This window comes from Henckelia pumila, chromosome 3, assembly GCF_033568475.1.
Source record: "Henckelia pumila isolate YLH828 chromosome 3, ASM3356847v2, whole genome shotgun sequence".
NCBI classification, from domain to species: Eukaryota; Viridiplantae; Streptophyta; class Magnoliopsida; order Lamiales; family Gesneriaceae; genus Henckelia; species Henckelia pumila.
The window spans coordinates 189,353,605-189,373,711 of NC_133122.1; the positions used below are offsets into that span (position 1 = coordinate 189,353,605).

The 20,107-nt window shown below is 32.8% G+C and overlaps 2 protein-coding genes across 3 annotated transcripts; one reads left to right on the plus strand and one right to left on the minus strand.

The window, feature by feature from the left end:
- Positions 1 to 1,238: 1,238 nt before the first annotated feature.
- Positions 1,239 to 3,663, plus strand: LOC140892417 (uncharacterized). 2 transcript variants are annotated; one of them, XM_073301294.1, is made up of 6 exons: positions 1,239 to 1,604; positions 2,261 to 2,372; positions 2,551 to 2,729; positions 2,812 to 2,893; positions 3,021 to 3,085; positions 3,178 to 3,663. In XM_073301294.1, the coding sequence occupies exons 1-6, from the start codon at positions 1,311 to 1,313 to the stop codon at positions 3,481 to 3,483; spliced, it is 1,038 nt and encodes a 345-aa protein (XP_073157395.1). In that variant the 5' UTR covers positions 1,239 to 1,310; the 3' UTR covers positions 3,484 to 3,663. The 2 variants fall into 2 exon arrangements, with proteins under 2 accessions (XP_073157395.1, XP_073157394.1); XM_073301293.1 differs by having other exon boundaries at positions 1,240 to 1,604; positions 2,261 to 2,383; positions 2,547 to 2,729.
- Positions 3,664 to 3,850: 187 nt separating this feature from the next.
- LOC140891452 (protein trichome birefringence-like 19) lies at positions 3,851 to 10,946 on the minus strand. The gene is made up of 2 exons (XM_073299945.1): positions 10,447 to 10,946; positions 3,851 to 4,789 (listed from the first exon to the last, which is right to left on the minus strand). The coding sequence occupies exons 1-2, from the start codon at positions 10,900 to 10,902 to the stop codon at positions 4,022 to 4,024; spliced, it is 1,224 nt and encodes a 407-aa protein (XP_073156046.1). The 5' UTR covers positions 10,903 to 10,946; the 3' UTR covers positions 3,851 to 4,021.
- Positions 10,947 to 20,107: the final 9,161 nt, after the last annotated feature.

Consider the following 20,107-nt stretch of genomic DNA (forward strand, 5'->3'; position numbering starts at 1 on the left):
TTACCAAGATGGAGTTGAAGCACTTGAGGATCAATTTGGGAGTTGCATATGCGTCCTTGAAGTGTTGGGAGTCAAAAGGAGTGAAGAAAATCGAAGTGAGGCAGAAGAGGTCTCGCTCGAGCGCAACCCAGTCTCTTTCGAGCGAGCTGCATAAATCAATTTTTGGGCAGAGGACTTCTCGCTCAAGCGCACTTCGTGCTCGCTTGAGCGAGCTTGGGAATTTTCGAGACCAGAGAGCTCCTTGATCGAGCGCGAGTTATGCTCGCTCGAGCGAGCGTGATTTTTTTGGAAAAATACATACACTTCGGCGTGTTGTGTGTGTGTTCATGATTTTGATATTTTGGTTTTATTTTTCTATTTTTGAGATTTTTAATTATACTAGGAAACTTTTTAGATGATATCTTTGATATCTTTAGGCTATATTTTGCATTATCTTTTATTTTTAATTGTAAACTATAAATACTTTTGTTTATTTCATTAATAATAATTCAGATTCATTTATACACAAATTATTGAAATTTTCTTTTATTCAAAGTATTGCTTTGTTCTTCAAATCAAACTTTTTCAGTTTAATTACTTGGAAGCGTTTGTCGATTGTTTCTCACTGAAGATTGTCAAATACAAGTTATCTAAAGGTTTTCATTGGTTTCAATTGTTGTGATTTCTGTTGTTAATCGTACCGTCGATTAAAGGTGGAAGTCCAAAATCCTATCAATTTTACTTGTTTCAAAGATTGTGTAAAACTTTGGATCTTTTGTTTATTGATTAGAGGGTGCGATTTAAATTGTAACTGTGTTTGCTAATCTTACACATCCAGATTCATATCAGGCAGTGCCCAAATGAGAATCCAACGGTCAAATTTGTTTTGCATGCGCGAACATCTCAAATGCAAAAAAAAAAAAAAAAATGAGTCGTTGGATATTCTAGCATAAACATTCCCCCAAAATAGAGGTGGAGCCGGTCTCAGATTTGACCAACCCTGCCGCCGGCTGCCATGTCAACACCGAGAAGTTCTATGTCACCCAAGGGCACTTGTCACCCAAGGGGTTAAGTAGATGCCACCCATAGGGTAGTGCCCTGTGGGTGGCGTGACGAATTTTGATTTGTTAAAATCAATGGAGCCCATTGATTTTGACCAATCATAAAGTTACACGTCGCCCGCAGGATATGCGGGTAGCATAAACAAAACCCACCCAAGGACGTGGCAACCCGTGATTAAAATCGGTGGATGTTTTCATCTCGGTTCCTAAAATGGATCCACAGCTTTAACCTTTGTTGAATTTTTACCAGGAACCCGACAACAAAGTGCAATGGCGGGACTACTAGCCTGGGCGGCGGACGTGGTGGGAGGCGGCGTCGGCGGGCGGAGCGACGAAGACAACCACCCTGATTCCATCCCACTCATCTTTACTCCTGAACAACAGAGCTACGTCAAGGAATTGGACGCGAAAGCAGCTTCTTTGAACCGCTCGATCCAAGATCTGCGGATGAGACTGCCTCCTCCGGACATTTCGCAGCGCCTTCCCCACCTCCACGCCCATTCCCTTGCCTCCAACGCCGCCCTTACCCTCCAGCTTAACGCCCACTCCGCCACGAAACAACAGGTTTTCTTTACCTTTTAGTTTTCGTCTTTTATTTTCGTAAGAACTGTCTCATGCTATCTGTATTCTTTGTGATTCCATTGATAATTCTCTTTTTTTTAATCGACTGGCATATGAAGTTCGAGCTTATGCACTTATTTTTCTCGACAACAATGATAATATTAGGAAAACATGTTTTTGACCATGAACATATCGCTTATGATAGAAAAATTCAGTACACAGTAAGAGAATTGAGAACTGGTCTGTGGCTACAAATTTGATAGGTTGCATTTGAAATTTTGTTCATCGCGTGATACTGTAATTTGTTGAATTCTGATTTTTCAGTACATTCTTATAATAATTCGTGTCAGTTATCCTATATGTTTTTACTCTCCATTCCATCTGTTTGTTTCAACTTATAAACAAAATCTGAACTACTGGGAGACTGTCATCCAGTGCCCATCCAGGAATGTAGAACAGGAAGTCGGTGTACATTCTATACATATAAAAAATAATGATAGTGAAATTCTTAGTTTTTCCTCCAAAGCCTCCACGTCCTGTGGCTTGATCTGTCCTGCAGTCATCTATTGCCCAGTAGATTGAAACTTCATGCGGAAATTGTGGATTAAGTTGCTTTACACGCGGCGAAACTGTACCTTTACAAGTGATATTTGTTGAAGGTACAACTGAGAGAACTCAGGTTACTAGAAGAAAACAAGGAGTATGAAAATGCCATATCAAATTGTGAAATTAAAATACAGGAAAAGCTGCAGGAGGCAGATACACTTCGAAGTAAGTTGAAGGTCAGATTATAATTTCCTAATGTTTTATGTGTATGTTGTGGGCCATTGAAATATTACCATTTCTATCAATTGCTTTGCGTTTACTTTAGTAGGATGTTTGGAAGTGAGTCTGCTGTCTTTATCTTTTATAGTTTTTATGCCTAAAATTTTCTAGTTTTTTAAGGAAGTGCAATCGTTTGAGGAGAACCTGAGAACTGAGTTGCAGAGAGAGCAGACTAGTGTGGTTGCTACGGGTTCAGAAGAATCAAAAGAAATGCTCAATGAATCTAAACCAAAAGTTGAAGAAGATATAGAAGCTCGAAAAACTGCATTAACAGAAAAATTGGAAGACAAGAGAAAGGAACTGGTGTGTTCGTGTTCAAGGATATATGTTTTTTCCTGTGTTTGTCCATTGTTAGTTTAAATGCTGACCCTCTTATCTGTTGTAGGCGTCAATGGAAGATGCAGTTCAAATCTTGGAGAAAAAGTGGCAGCAGGTCCAGGATAATGCATTGAAGCAACCAACTCCAGGTATATTGTTGTGTCATGTTAATCTCAAATTTTCAAAAATTAGAGATTTTTAGGAACTTGTTTCAATCATATAATTTTTGTATTTGCTTCCTTTTCGTTCTCCGTTAACTGATACAATCCCTTGTAGGTCAGCGAGAAAAAGCATTGGATAAACAGCTTCACGGCCTAATCGAACAACTTGCTTCAAAACAAGTTAAATTTATTCTTCTAATTCCTATTACTGTCGTAAATTATGAAACGGACGTTAGTGTCCTCTTACTATTTGTTTCTTCCTGCATTTTCAGGCTCAAGCAGAAGGCCTCCTCCACGAAGTTCATCTCAGAACAATGGAATTGGAAAAGTTAAACAGGCTATTGAGGCAAAAAGAGAGCAGCAGTATAGATGTTAATGTAGCTAGAAATAGGTTTGGACGAAGTGGGTCTGACAAGGGGCCGATTTCTTCAGACTATGACGTCGATACTTATCACAGGCTTCCTGTCCATACAGCAGGTCGAAGTGAGAGTTTACAGAGGTTGATGCTTCTCAGGTCTGCTTTTGTGCTTTACATATTAGTTTTACATATATTGGTATTCGTCAAGATTTCATTCTAAAATATACTTTACCATATGTACTGTACCACCTGAATATGTGCATTTGGTGGAAGACGGTGCTTTTGTTCCTAAACTGGTGTGTGCTTAATGAGATTGCCTAACGAAACCTTTGATTCTGCTTTCAGAGGGGAATATTCATCTTATTTGTTTATTTTTGCCTAGTTTTAACTTTTAACTCAATATCTTTGTGAAATGGTATTTAATATAGATTTTGGTTACTGATACGATTTGTGAAAAATATTGCTACGATTTCTTTTCTGATTATATTTTTAATAATTGATTTTGAAAAGTTAAAATAATTTATTAGAATAAATATTTGAAATAATAATAATAAAAAAAGGCATGATCTGAAATTGTATAGAAATCAACTATATAGTGAGACTTATAATTGAATTTGATGCTAAAACTTAGCATGATCTACAGGCTGAAGCATATATAAATATGTCATGCTCTCTTTTATGTTTACACTAGACTTTTATATATTATTATATTATATGATGATAATAAAAGAAATTATAATCAAGTGAAATCTCTTGCATCAAGAGCTTCGGGCCTCCAACTTCAACAAGTGAAACAAAAAATCAGCCCAAGAATCGATCGGGCCAGGCAAGCACCAATGCACGCAATCATTGTACAAAGTCACATTCTCATCGGGGCGATGCCCGTATCTACTCGGATGCCCATCGGGCCTCAAGAGCATCGCCTGCGTCGTGTCCAGTAATCTCAATCTCTTCCTGCTTTCCTTCTCCGCCAGGCTAAATTCCTCCAACTGGATCGTGTAAAAATCCAAATCTCTCCCCTCCAGCATCGTCTCGTTGCGGCGGAACGGCCGCGTCCGCACACAGTTCCCGCCTTCGTTCCACAATCCGCCTTCGAAATGCGAAGGAGAAAAGGAACGCAAAAACGTGAGTCCTCTGAAACTCTCTCTTCCGTTGATAGCTCTAAGCGCCGTGCGGAATGCGCGACGGTAGGCGTAGCTCATTTTGAGCTCGGTGATGTTGGGAAGCTGGCAATAGTGGCAACCAACAACGCTGCTGTTCTCGTAGTAGATGGCGCTGCGGGTGAGCCAGTGGCCGGCGTTGAGGATGACGTAGTCAAAATCGTCGATTTGAGTGGTCCACAAGGGGTCGAACTCGTCGAGGTAGAGGTTGAAGAGGCCGGTGTGGGTCGGGCCGTCGGAACCTCGTTCTTGCGATCGGACCAGGAACGGTGTCCAGAAGGTGGCGAGCGTAAAGTTGTAATTTATGTATCTCCAGCGTTTGAAGTCCTGGTCTGATGAGGTCGAAACGTCCACTGGGTATTCCACCTATATTCGAATATCCAAACAAAAAATAATTTCTAAAATCAATATTATTAATCATGATTATAATGTTTCAATTTTTACTACACAATCAATCATATTTCAAAGTAGTCCTGGCCAAAGACCGGGTCTAACCCAGCACGGCACGTGGTCAGCGAACTGGTTAACCGGGTCAACAGGTTTGATCCGGAACTATGACCAGTCCGGCCATTAGGCATTACGGTTACGGGTGTCAAACCCGTCGACCCGCCGGGTCTGAACCAATTGGTCCGACTCTTCGGGTTGGTCGGGTTTAATCGGCGGGTCAGCCCATTTTTTTAAAAAAAATTATATATATATATATAATGAAATGCAAGTGAGTGTGATTGAATATAATGAAATGTAATATTTTTATTGAATAAATATAATAAATTTTTTGTTGAGATAATGAAATATATTGATAGATTTTTTATAAGTTTAATTGTGCAAAGGTTTTTTTTAATTTATTTTTTTTATTTTTTAAATATTTATTTCGGGTTAGTTAAGGGTTGGTATTTTGCTTACCTGACGGGTTCCGACCCGGCACGTGTCCAGATCTATTTCAAAACGTGAAAGTGTGTGTGTCCATTTTAAATACAACAACTCAAAAGTGGAGAACTGAAATCAATATTTGAAAGGCAACATTCATTACGTGTGAAAAACAACTAGTAATATTGATGAAATGAACGGAGTTTCGAATCTACTTTTCACTAGGTGGATAAAGATTATAGATTTAGCGAATATAAGAATTAGTTAACAAAAAGATACATACATATATACATATATCTATTATCTATTATCTATCTATTACTCTATTACTTATACTTATACTTAACTTAACTTAACTTACCTATATAAATATACAAGTTTGAATTGTAAATTTCCTTCAATATCCTCATTATTTCATTAATTATTTGGTTTTAATTGTCAATTTATAATTTTGTCCTCATTATTTTATTTAATAATTAATATTTTTGTTATTTTCAAGGTTTTTTAAGGTCTTGCATTTATTTTATACATTAGTCAATTTATTTATTCAAGGTAGATTAATTTTTAATATTTAATTTATATAATTTTTTGTGTTCATTTATTTATCCAATGTAAATTAATTGTTAATATTTAATTTATGTCCTAAATCTATATTTTGGCATTTTTGATAATGAATTTACAATTTTTTCCTCATTATTTCATTTAATAATTAATATTTTTGTCATTTTCAAGGATTTTTAAGGTTTTTCATATTATTTTATAAATTAATCCATTTATTTATTCAAGTTAGATTAATTTTTAATATTTAATTCATATCATTTTATGTGTTCATTTATTTATTGAAGATAAATTAATTTTTAATATTTAATGCATATCCTAAATCTATATTGTGACACTCATGGAAACAAAAAGTAATTATTGAAAGCTACCTTAATGTTAGCTCTATAAATTGAAAAAAAATTAATTTTTTGGACTTATTTAAACTTTATCGTCATAGTTACGTTTTTAATTTACTATACTTTTTAACGTAATATTTTGAATATTAAAATTTTAAGAAAAATAAAAAAAATTAAATCAAACCATTAAATTTCACCATTGTGTTCAAGACAAGTGAAATCATGTCATAAGTCGATGTTCTATTTTATTTATATAGAAAATGTACTCACATTCTTTATTCAATCATTCATTTATTTTTTTGAGATTTGATCATCTAACTAGACTTTCTGATATTTCAGTTTTTGGGAAGAGATATTATAAAACAAATGGTGATGACTAATTGTGTAATATTTTTGAAATTTTAGGAACTACAAATGTAATCAACAATATCAATATTTTCTTATCCAAGATAAAATATATATACTCATTTCATCCTACTATTTAGAAAAATAAATTTCTTATTTTTTCCTTAGTGAAATTTTAATAAAATAAAATAATTATACATTTTATGAATTTAATATGGATAAATTGGTAAAAGAGTAGTACAAATGATATTTAATATGAAAACTATACTATATAATTGAGAAAGATAAAAAAAAAAATATGTAGTTTAAATAAGCGAGATATAGAGAGTATGATTATAACTAAGTTTCATGTTGATGTTTGTAGTTTGTACTATAGTATAATAGTTGGCTAATATAATCAATTAATTTAATACTTATGAAATCATAAAAATTTGCGTGACAAAAAGTAAAAAAAACACTACATTCAAATCGATTTTTATGTCAGAGAAATTATTCTTATACCTAAGTTACTTAAATCCTTGAAATATTGAGTATAAAAAATTTTAAATTGTTTAAAATATGATTGTTCATCCTCTAAAAAATATATTTCTTCAAATTTTTTTATCTGCTCATATTTTTTTCAAATAATATATTTAGCATACTATTATTAAAAATTATAAATTAATTATTACACTCCATATATAGATATTTTTTATGACATGTAAAACAGCATATACGTTATATGTATATCAAATTAAAACAATTCGATTGGATTACTATTGAAGAAATTAAGCAGAAAACATATTAATGTTTTATCAAGGCATTGTCGTATAAAATAATGATTGAAAAACTAGAGGTAATGAGATTGGACGACATAAAATTATTCTCTTCATATACTTGATTAGAGGTTCGAGAAATATTAATATAATATATCTATACTAGAAACTATGTTATTAGCGATAATAATAGAAAACTAAAAATAATTTATTTTTATACTTGTAATCTCGAATAGGAAGAAAAAAAGATAATTTAATATAATGTCACCAGTTCCACTAAAATTACTTTTCTAAGAGTTTTTTGAAAAAAATATTACAAGATTTAAACAAATAAAAGTATAAATAAGATTTTGGATTGACTGTTGCACATTATATGAATTTTATTTGTGAAAAAAGATATTTACGACATATTAATTATGAAAACAAGAGTTTGACAAACTTATGAAAAAATATGTATATATATATATCATTAATTAAATAATTATTTGTATAATTGAATTAAATACTATTAATATATATTTGTATATATACTATAACACACAGAGTTTATATTATAAAAATGTTGTTTTTATTTCTATATTTTTTGTTAGCATATTGATTATTTTTTATACTAAATTATTATCTAATGTATATTTAAATTTGATTATCGAAGCCAAACAAATAAATTTATTCAATAAATTGGAAAAAAATACGTAAGAAAAATTTGAATATATTATTATGTATGACCAAGATGATTGAAAATCAAAGCAAATCAAGCTACAACAATTGTTTATGATTATCATGATTTACCAGAAAAAAAAATACATGATTTATATTTATTTTATTAATATAAGATCAACATTCATTTCCAAATAAAACTTTTAAATAAAGGAAAAATAGTTTTTTTTGTTCACTAACTTATTTACTTTTAGGATCTGATCCACTAAGTTTTCAAAGTTTATTTTTGGTACGCTAAATTTTAATTCTTAGCAATTATTGGTCTAATGAATAACGTGACACTGAAAAATACTGATTTGTAATAAAAAAAAAACTACTGACATGACGTAAAAATGTTGAGATCGAAAATTGTTTATCAAATATCACGTCAACAATTGGACTAACAATAGTAAAAAATTAAATGTTAGTGCACCAAAACCAAATTTGACAACTCAATGGACTAAAACTCAAATTTAGACAAGTTAATGAATAAAAAAATCATTTTTCTGAAATAAATTACTATTTTTTTTTACTTAAAATCATTATAAGTAAAATTATCATTTAACATAAATTATTCATGACGCTTGAGATTTTGTATGTATTGTTTAAAATATTAATTGAGTCGTATTGTTGCCATCAACTATAAATTTTGTTAAAGCGAGAAGCGTTCAGTTATACAATTAATATCGAAGTCAAGGTCATGATTTCGATTCACATTGATTGAAAGCACAATAATGGATAAAATGATTGTTTGAATGCAATAATTGTCCTTCTCCTAGATTGAACAATTGAAACATGTGTTTGTTTGTACTGTTGTACGATTTAAAAAATTTGAGTTGCACAGTTCCTATCAACTATAGCTTTTAATAACTGACATCACTTGATCCTACAGTTTGTAATAAATATATACATATATATATATATATATATAACCGATCCCCTGCACCCTAGGTTGCAGAAAATTTTAGTGCGACCACTAAAACCCGATAGTGGGTTTTAGTGATTTTTATTTTTTGTTTTTTTGCACCACTAAAACTCACCACCGGGTTTTAGTGGTCTCACACAGTTTTCCTGCACCCTAGGGTGCAGGGGATCAAAATTATATATATAGATATATATTATGTTTTTCAATAATTATACAACATATGTTATTGCTTTAAAGTTGTCAGTTAAAAAATAAATTAAACTCAATGTATAAACATATAATATCACTACCAAAAAAAACTTTGAGCAAGAACCAAAAATATCACCAAAGAAAAAGTTAAAGACGTAATAATATTCTCGCTTCACCTGCTAATTGGATATTAAATTATAGTGACTGAAATTTAAATTTGCCAGTAAAAAGTATAACACGTGATTTTAATAACCATAAACATTTGAAATTTAATAACTTCATTCTCAATCAAATAAAATTGTAATTACGTGCAACACTCATACATTTTTCTAGTATATATTTATATATATATATATAGATAGATATATATTAAATATTATTAGAAAATTCAAAGGTCACGTTCCCAAGATTTGATTCTTTAAACTTTGTCTCAAGCCATGTCCCCCCCTATTATTTTAGAGAGTACTGTTTTTTCACTAATAAATGTTTCGTTCCAATTGGAAAAAATAATAATTGGCCCAGGATTATTGCATTCGGTACAACAGATTATTGAATAAGACGACGATGCAGCCAACATTGCCACCAGTTCTACTTTTTGGCCGATCATTCCAGAGAAAAAATATATATCAGACTAATAAGTTCACAAATTCAAAATCGTAACCCACCTAATTTGCTGTGCGGGTGATTATAATGTTTGTTACCCTTTTGTGATTATTATCTTTTATGTCCGAAACAGCGACCAATAATTAATTTCAGGGCTGGCAAAGAAAATATTAATTAATTATTGGATTGTAGCTAAGTGGGAGTCGATCGGTACTAATTAGTGACATGCATGTTTAATTAATTGGTCATCATCATGTCAAAAAGTATAGATGGGGCCGGGTTTTGAAAGACTCGCCAAACCCTTTTTTTTTATTATTCAATTTTATTTATTTATCAATATTATAATTATTAAGAGTGTGAACCCCACGACTTATAAACAGGCTGATACAATTTACAAGTACAACAACAAATTCAACAATTTCACATTTTCAGCTTACATGAAACTCCCCTAACATAAGAGTTCAAAAAACAAGAGAAAAAACTCCCCTAACATAACTAGACATAAATTCGATCTCTTCTCAGGTGCATGCAAGAGAATACTAATTAAGAAGCAAATGCTTTACTTTATAATTAATGAATTTGTGTTGCCCAATATATCATAAACGTACCAAATGCAGTCAACTCCAACATAATTTGACTAAACCCATTATTCTTTGTCAGCTAGTAAATCTAATTAGCATAAATCAAGCCATAGAAATTTGAAAGAAACGAAAAAAAATAAAAAAAATTAGGCAATTGATAACATACCCTGGATAAGAGACATATCATGGATTGCATTTGATTCCTCCCTACAGAATCCCCAACAAAGGCCAAAGACTTGTCCCGGACCATATCCAGGAACTGAAACGGGTCAAACTCCGGCAAATCACACCCGTCCGGTTTCCACCTCCACTTCATAAAATCCGAATCGGGTCTCCCGTATTTCATACAGTTCTGGTGCTCATGGATCGCCCAACACGTCGTGTTCGTGTAATACGGAGCATCCGGATTGGGGATCCATTCCCCTCTGGAGATATCACAGTATTTCCCAGTTGTTTTAACTGAGTTGTTGTAGGGTAGCAAAGGATATTTGAACAGATCATATGGATTATTTAGGATTAGAGTAATAAAGGTGATGAGGACTAGAGCTAGGGATAATATCATAGAAATATCCTTTGCTTTTTTACCCATCCTGGTATGGTTTTTGGGAAAGGGAAGCTCCATGGTGCATGGAGTGCGGGGAAGAGAAGAAAGAAATAGTAGGTAAGAATTATATATCAAAGCCACAGAGGAGAAAAGCAATAAAGAATTATATATATATATAGGGTCCACTTTCGATATTTCAACAAATATATATTTAGAAAAAACTTTGGTGGGTGTATAAGTTGGTAAAGTAGTAGGTAAGAATTTAACAATGTTAAGTGTTTGATTTTTCACCAACACTTTTTTGGATTAGTCTCTATGACTTACCTCATTAGCATGATTTGAACTATTATGTTAATCTTGAGGTTTACCCAAAGTATACGAAAAAATATGGACCGTTGATTTACACTTGATAATTAAAAAAAAAAAAGAAATAGTTTAGTAGAAAGACTATAATTATTGAGTTAAAAAAAAGATTATAATTATTTTTAAGTATTGCGTGTGGGAGAGTCGCTCTCTGATTTTGAAATTTAATTATTGTACTCATCAAACAAAAAATGATCAATTGTTGATTGTTGGGCAAATAATTCACTAAACTTGTTTAAAACCGAAGTGTGATGACATAGGGATGGCAATTTTCCACGCGGGTTCGGATACCCGCGGAAAAAACCCAAAACGGGACGGGTTTGAGGGAGTATTTTTGGATATGAGTTCAAGTTCGGGGATTTTTAAAAATCCCCGAAACATATTGAGGCGGGTATGGGGATGCTATCCCCGTCCCCGAACCAGCTCCGATAATAATAATAATAATAATTATTATTATTATTATTATTTCGTTTATACATATATATATATTTATACATTATATATAATACATCCGTTTATGATAGCGTAGTTTTTTATAACATAAAAATATTATTTGAATCTCATTCATGTTACATAAACATATATAGTATTTATATTAGTCTATATATATATATATATATATATATATTATTTTGATAAATTTAGAAACAATATATAATCTTAATAAATTTTTGATACACATTATTTTTTTTAAAATAATAATTTTTATTTATAGAAATATTTTGTATTTAAAATATTTTTATTAATTTTAAAAGTTAATATTATAATAAAAAATTTGACCCAAAATATTTTAGGTATTTTATTATAAAACTGAATAATAATTTTTATATTTTTATACAATAAAATTTACTAATTCATACATACATATATATATATGTATATATATATGTTATAATAAAATTTATTTATAATATAGATAAATATATATATATTTCGGGTATGGGTATGGGGATGGGGACTTGATCCCCGCGGGGATGGGTATGGGAAATCCCCGATAAGATTTAATGGGGATCGGGGCGGGTATGGGGATCGAATTTGAATTCGGGGACGGGGATGGGGAAGACATCCCCGTCCCCGACCCGCCCCATTGTCATCCCTATGATGACAGGTTAATAAACTCTGTGGGTACACCATGTAATATCATGTTACACTGTACGTAGTAATTAAAGGAAAGAAATCAAATCAAGCAACATTTCTTCTGAATAGAGGAACGGTTCATGCTATTTTGGGGGTAGCTGCCCCAACATGATTTGAACGGACCAGATTACACAGCAGATCAAATGATTTGATCTGGTCCGTCCAAATCACTTTGAGGGTGCTACCCTCAGAGTAGCATCGACTCTTCCCTGAATAGATTGGCAACTTGTAAACTAGTTAAGCCTTTGTTTTCAACCCGAGATTATCATGTTATATGAGTGAGTGAGGGCCGACGTGTCTAAGGAGCTGTTATTATTTTTATTGTTGTTGTTACTATGCCAGGCCCAGACCTGTCTCAGGCCCAAATATTTTTGGGACACCAAAATCTACAAGAACAAAAACAAAACTAGTATTATATGTTCATAAGCCCATTCAATAATTAAGACCATGAATAATAGTTGATGACCCATGAATAATGAAGCTCTATCTTAATTTTTAAATATTTGATTCAACAAACAAATCGGCAGATATCGGAGCTTTCGATCGGGAGTTCGGAACTTTCAATCGTCGCCTATAAATAGGGCATCTGAGAATCAGATTTCTTGCTCATTCACACTTCTTTCCTCTCTTGTCTTGAGTTCTTTGGGGCGTTTACAACCATATAATCGAGGGCCGGGCAACAACGAGGTGCTTCCGGAAGAGCTGCGGAGCGATGCTTATGAGTTGGGGCCTTCGATAGCAAAGGGCTGATGACGAACGCATGTATAGCCCGAGAATCTCTAGTATTATTAGGGAGTAACTATATATTGGCTTAGTTATGACTTTTACACCAGCTTTAGTGATATGATAATTGTTGGCTTGTAGGTTTGGACCCTAAACTGGTATTGCTAGGACTGACTTAGTGAGGTTCGTAAGTACTGACTTGATTTCCAGTGAGTATGCTTGATTACATGTTGCATTTTATGTATCATTATCCATGTTTTACTGTTTTATATATTATGATGCATGTGCATATTCATGTTGAGTTGAATCTCCTTCGAGATAACCAGTTGAGTAGGATCGCTCAACCTTACGTTCTTGTTATATTGTTGGACACCGGGAGATGCCGTGATTACGGAGACCGATGCTACGGTGATCCTTGTCGAGTGTGTGGATGTACCAAGCGGAGTGGATCCTAGATAGTACTGTACGCTCATTGGCGCCTGGGCTTAGCAGTACGATACAGTTGACCAGTATCTCGTCATTTGCATGCATCATAGTAGGTTTGTATACTCATGCTTACTAAGCATAGTTTGCTCACGTCCATGTGTTTTGTTTCCTTGTACATCCATTCGACGGGACATGGCTCAAGTTGAGCGAGGCCAGTGGTTCGAGGCAAGGTTGAGAGTGGATCAGTGGCCGCAGTGTTGTGGTTCTTCTCCAGGGTTGTTCAGTAGATTTTGTTACTGATTCGATTTGGTTGTATAAAGATATTGTGACTTTGGATTTTTAGTCACTGATTGTATACTGCCGGTTTGGGTTCTTAAACTCGTTTTATTTTCCTCTGTTTGATTTCTGTTTTAGGATTATCTTAAATTGTATTCTTAATAAGTGATTTAGTAGGTGATCCGGATTAGGTCCTTATATTTATGGTATCAGAGCATGCTTGATATTTCGGACTTAGTGAGACACTTTTCGTTTTTGATGTGCGCTACTTCTTCCAGATGGCTAGTAGAGAGGATGAGAATCATGATAGTGTGGGTCATTGGGGAGATGATGATGCCCCTAGACGTCACCATGGTCACCGCCATCACTGCGAGTATAGATGTAGTAGCCCGACTCTTAATTAAGTTAATCTACTGCCTAAACATGATGAAGACGCTACAAGAAAATTTTTTATTAACAATACTCAAACGACAACAGCTTAAAACTGTTGTCTTTTATCCTATAACAATGTTTTTAATTAAAACTGTTGTCTTTGAGCGTTTTTTCAATAAAAAAGACAGCAATTTACAACAATTTTGTAAAACTGTGGTCTACAAGAGTTTTTTCTAAATAAAAGACAATATTTTATAAAATATTGTCAATTTAAATACACTCTACACACGTGAAAATAGAGAGAACTCAATCTCGAACCCCTATTCAAAGACAACAGCTAGCAAACCCCGTTCCCTTTCCTTCTCCCCTCTCAAAGTCACGGCCGTCAACAGTTTCGCAATCGCGGTTGCGGACATCGTCGCGGAGACCACCGTTCCAGTTACAATGAAATTTCGCGGAACGGTCGCGGAACGGATTTTAATTTTTAAATATTATAAATATTTAAAAACTGAAGATTTCATAAAATTATTTAGATCTACCAAATTGAAATGAATATCATAAAAATAGATTATTTGAAGTAAATAAGAAATTAAATTAATTTATAAAATTTTATGTAACACAACTTAAATCATTAATACATATAAAATATTCGCAACTCTTCAAAATTTAAATATATTATTTAAAAAATTTAGTATGTAACCCTTTGAATTTTTGAAATTTTTTCAGTTGGAAATTTATATGTTCATCATAACTAAGATCAATTTAACGTGATAGACTAATATTATGCATAAAATCTTAAATAACATGGTGTTACAAACTATTAAACATCAATTTAAATAGAAATAATTTAGAATTAACTTGGTTTATTTTTATCACACTTTCTAATGAAAATTTCTCAATAGAAATAGTTAACTCTTGGTCTCCTCTTTATTAATCTTTCATCGATGGATGAGCGGAAAGAAGACCGAGATTCACCATCTTACATCGATTGTTGTTCTTTACTTTCCAATGTTCCTAGTCAAATCAATGTTAAACATACTAAATTACACTTATGAAATGAGAATAAAATGACACTGCTAAATGAAATATAAGTCGAAAAAAACTAATATATTTACATATAAATTGTTTTAACAATATTTATATAAAAAAGTACCTGTAATGTCATCGACATTAATACCATGGTGAATGGCGTGGAGGAACAAAATCATCAGTGTACTCTCTACCGGGATTAAGTTGAGAAAATTGATCTCCATCATATCTTTGTGGATATAAACTAGTGTTCAATTGTTCACCTGGATATTGACTGAATAGGGGATTTGAAACCGAATTGGTATTGTGTGATGAACGTGGATTTAATAATGTGTCGTCACGACGGTGATAGCCTCCAAATTCTTGATGCCCAAAAGAATTACTAGCGCCACTTGAAGATATCGAATTATGATCATCATGTCTAAAACCAGTTGCTGCGAATGATTGATGATCATTATATGTATTTTGTCCACTACTAGAATACTCTTCAAATTGATTATTTTCGGAACTGGTGTATTTAGATGACCCATCAAATCCATAATTTCCGATTCCCCTTGCTTGAGATGATAAATGATCCCGTCTTGTGTTATAACCATGAGAATACCCAAATCCTGGTTCATCATATCCGCTGGCACTATGACCAAAAGATTGAGAGTTCCAATAGTAGTTTCTCGAATCATCTCCAGATTGATATTGATGGTGACCCCCCAAGCCAAGATTTTTTACTTGTTCTTCTACACCCATATATGAATGTGAAGATCCACTCAAATTTTCATCATCTTTGGCACTCGAGAACCCTGTCAAACTTGCTAAAAAGCGACGTTGTGCCTCTATCCCAGGGCGATACCCATGATCAGTGTCTTGTGTGGCATAATAATTCTCTTTCCCTCGTGCCCATGACATGCTAGTATCATATTCATTATCTTGACGTCCTTGATCATCATCTTGATTTTTTTTACCACTTTCTTGATTGTTTCCATCACCACTAGCATCACTGTCATCACTGTCATCATTTTCAGATTCATCCCTGTCACTTAAGACGATTTCTTTGCCTTTTGATAATCTTGAGCTCCTCTCGTTGTTCGTCTTCTTTGAATGACTTTGACCACTAGGTGTGATGTTGTGATGTTGGGAATTTGAAGTTTCATGGTCTTGATCTAACCATTCTAAGTCATCGTCTTGCAATACAGGAGGTTCATTATCTCTTGTCCATTCATTTAAAATATCATCATCTTTGAATATGTGATCAAGATCTATAGGACTGTAGTAATCATCATCTTCATTTTTATGCATCAAATTTCGTACTCTTAATCGCATATTGTAATGGACATATACCAATTTATGCAACTTTGCTATTGCCAAACGGTTGCGAAGCTTGGTATGTATCAAAGACCATGTACTCCAATTTCTCTCACAACCAGAAGATGAACATGTTGGGCTAAGGACTTTAATTGCAATTTTTCTCAGATGAGGAGCTTCTTCACCATACTCATTCCACCATTCAGCTGATAGAAAAACATATGATATATATTGTACATATTTAATATTTATGGAAAATATAAATAAGCTCAAACCTGGAAGACTTTTTTTAACTGCCATTTTTGCAAGTGGGGACCCAAACTCTCCAATTTGTTCCGTGAACAATTTAATCTGTAAAACATGTTTCATAAAACAATAGTGTACTCAATATAAAACATGTTATGTAAAATTTATAACTATCATACCTCATTGATCATTGAAGCCTGTGCATTTAAATCGGGTTCTAATCTCTTGATTACTGTCTTCAATCCCCGTCTTACTTCATCGGTATAAACACAAGTTCCAGAATATTGGAGCATTGGATTCAGAAAATACGCTGAAACAATCAATATATTAAAAATATATTATCAACTAAAATAATGAATTTGTTTTATGTAAATATAACCTCATTTACCTGCAGCATGTAGGTGTTGGTGTAATTGATTATACCAACGATCATCAATCACATCCCAATACAATTTCCAGTCCTTGACACTTTCTTTTATAGACAACTTAGCTCTATCCATTGCTTCATATATAATTGACAGAGTTGGCTTGTTGTCTTGGTCAACCAACTTCAGAACTTTTACAAGAGGTTCCATTGCTGCGCAAATGTCACGAGCTGGCTTCCAAAATCTCGTGTCCAAAATGATTGCTGAAATTTTTTCGGCAACGTTCCTTCTCTTGCTTGTATTGTTGTACTCAGTCCACTCAACTGAAGTACACAATCTCTTCAAATCTTGACAATACCGAACGAGACTTTCCAAGGAAATGAATTCCGTAGCAAAGCGAGTGATTCCAGGTCTCAGTAGTTCACGATCATTTGTGTAGATTTTCATTAAGTTCACGACTTTGTCACTGTTATATATGAAACTTGTTATCTGCTTTGCTTTGTCAATGCACTTCTTTACCTTTGTCATCTTACCAATATCTTCAAGCATAAGATCAATGCAGTGTGCTGCACAAGGTGACCAAAATATGTGAGGTCTTTCAATCATCAATTTCTGACCAGCAGCCTTATTTGCACTTTCACTATCTGTAACCACATGCACAATATTTTCCTCTCCAACCTCGTCAATGACTTTATTCAAAAGAGATAATATAAAATCAGATGTCTTCCTTTTGTTGGTGCAATCCACTGAACTATGAAATATCATGTTGCGGTCACAATATATCATGAAATTGATGATAGGGTGTTTGTTGCGTGTGCTCCAACCATCGCACATTATTGTACATCCATACTTTGGCCATTTGAATTTTAATGTATTTAAATATTCATTAATATCCTCCACCTCCTCTTCCAAGAAAACACCACCTATTTGACGTCCTGAAGGACCTTGTATTCCAGGTCCAACATCTGCGATAGTATTAATCATTGCTTGGTAGTATGGACCACTATCTGTCGCATGAAATGAAATTGCATTGTATATAAACCACTTGGAAATAGCCTTTCCAACATCTTTAACCTTTTCAGGAGCAAACCAACTTTTTATACTCTTTCGTTTCGATGGAAACATGTAAGAATCAATTCCTTTCGATGGTAGCTGAGCTCCCTCTCTCACGCTGAAGCTACGAGACATTTGTTTTTTTAATTTAGGATTTGCACCAAGTGATGATGAACTACCACCAAAATTTCCTGATATTAAATAATAAGTTAATAACAAGCATTGGTATTTTTATCTATAAAAAATATTACTTATATATATATATATATATATATATATATATATATATATATAACGAGCATTGTCTTAGCCTTTATTTACCTGGACCATATCGTTTATGCATCTCTTCTTCAAATGCTCTTGTTTTACGACTTTCTTTCATCGCTTTTCGCAATGCCCTATTTTCCATATCTTCTAAAGCATCTTCATTGGTATCATCAAACGTATCATTATCTTCACTGTCACTGCCACTATCGAGTCCATGTATGCTCTGTTGAATTGCATTGATTGCAATCTCTCTCTTTTTTTGGATTATATTTCTGTGGGTCTTAGAATCTTGAAGATGTTTTCGTAACATCAATAATATCTCCTTCGGAGCTTTAGTGCACGACTCAACATTTACAACAATATGTGCAATATGTTGTTTTAATCTTGTGATTCCACCCGTTACAACTTTTCCACAAAATTTGCATTGTATTGTTTTTCGATTATCTCCGATGGGTTTACCAAACTCCCAACCAATATCGAGTTTTGGAGCCATTGTTCAAAAAGGTTTATTGATTCACACTATATTCTGGTTTGAAATGTAAATACAAAAGATAGAGAAATCAAATGATGATATTATAATTTCGTTGAATTCTTTCAATAGTAATTTATTAATCATATCTAATCTTAGAATTATAATTTTAACGTTTACAAATTTAAATTAAATATAATTTCTATTAAATAGACACCATATTTAATTTTGTTGCCATAAATTCACAACCGTGGCCTTTAATTAAAAGTTATATTAAGTCAAAAAAAAAATTAACTTTACGTGATCTTACAAAATTTCTATTAACCTTACGTATGCAAATATGTATGATTTTCCTACACTATTTTAGCACGTAAAGTTAATGGTGTACGAAAATACATAATCTAAGATTCAATAATTATCTTTAATCTAAGCACAAAATTCGTAAGGAAAATTTTTAATTAAATTAAATTCATTTTCAATATTATATCTCAATAAAATTAACCAAAAATATAATTTACAGGAAAGTAAAATTAAACATAGATGATGCTTACCTTTAACATGTACGAAGAAAACACGAGAAGATCAAGAGATGCGTAGCAGAGTTCAACGAACTAATTAAATTACACTGTGATGAGTAATAAAAAAATATTAGATCAAAATCTAACTAAACAAAAATATCATTATAACAAAAAATTATTATTATAATAATCGAAATTTAAACATTACTTATCTCTTAGGAAATAATGAAGACAAGAATAACACTGAGAATAAGAGCAAAAATCGATCGAATATATATAGAGAGAAATAGAATGCATAGGAAGAGGTTGGTTTTGCCGTGAATTATGATGAGAATGAGAGAAGAAATCGATCCGATATATAGAGCGAAATAAAAAGATGAGTAAGGGTAATTTACGGGCGAACTGTTTATTGAATAAAAACATCCGACTTTTTACGAAACAAAACAAAAAAAAAAGTTTTCATCATTTAAAAACAATAAGATAGGACATAGTCAGTGAGTCACAAGACTCACAAGTCACAACATGCTAATGTCTCTTTTTCTTCTTAGTTTTAATTTTTTTATTTTCACTAGTCAATAGTCATGTCTCAATAATTTCCATCTACTAAATGTCTATCTTCTTCTGCCTTCTGGGCCTCGCAGAAAAGGCTGGATTTCCATTTTCCAAATATTAATACATAGAAATGGGCAGAAATTTATCTTCAAAGTTCCCCTTGTTTCGATCCCGATCCGTTCCATCGT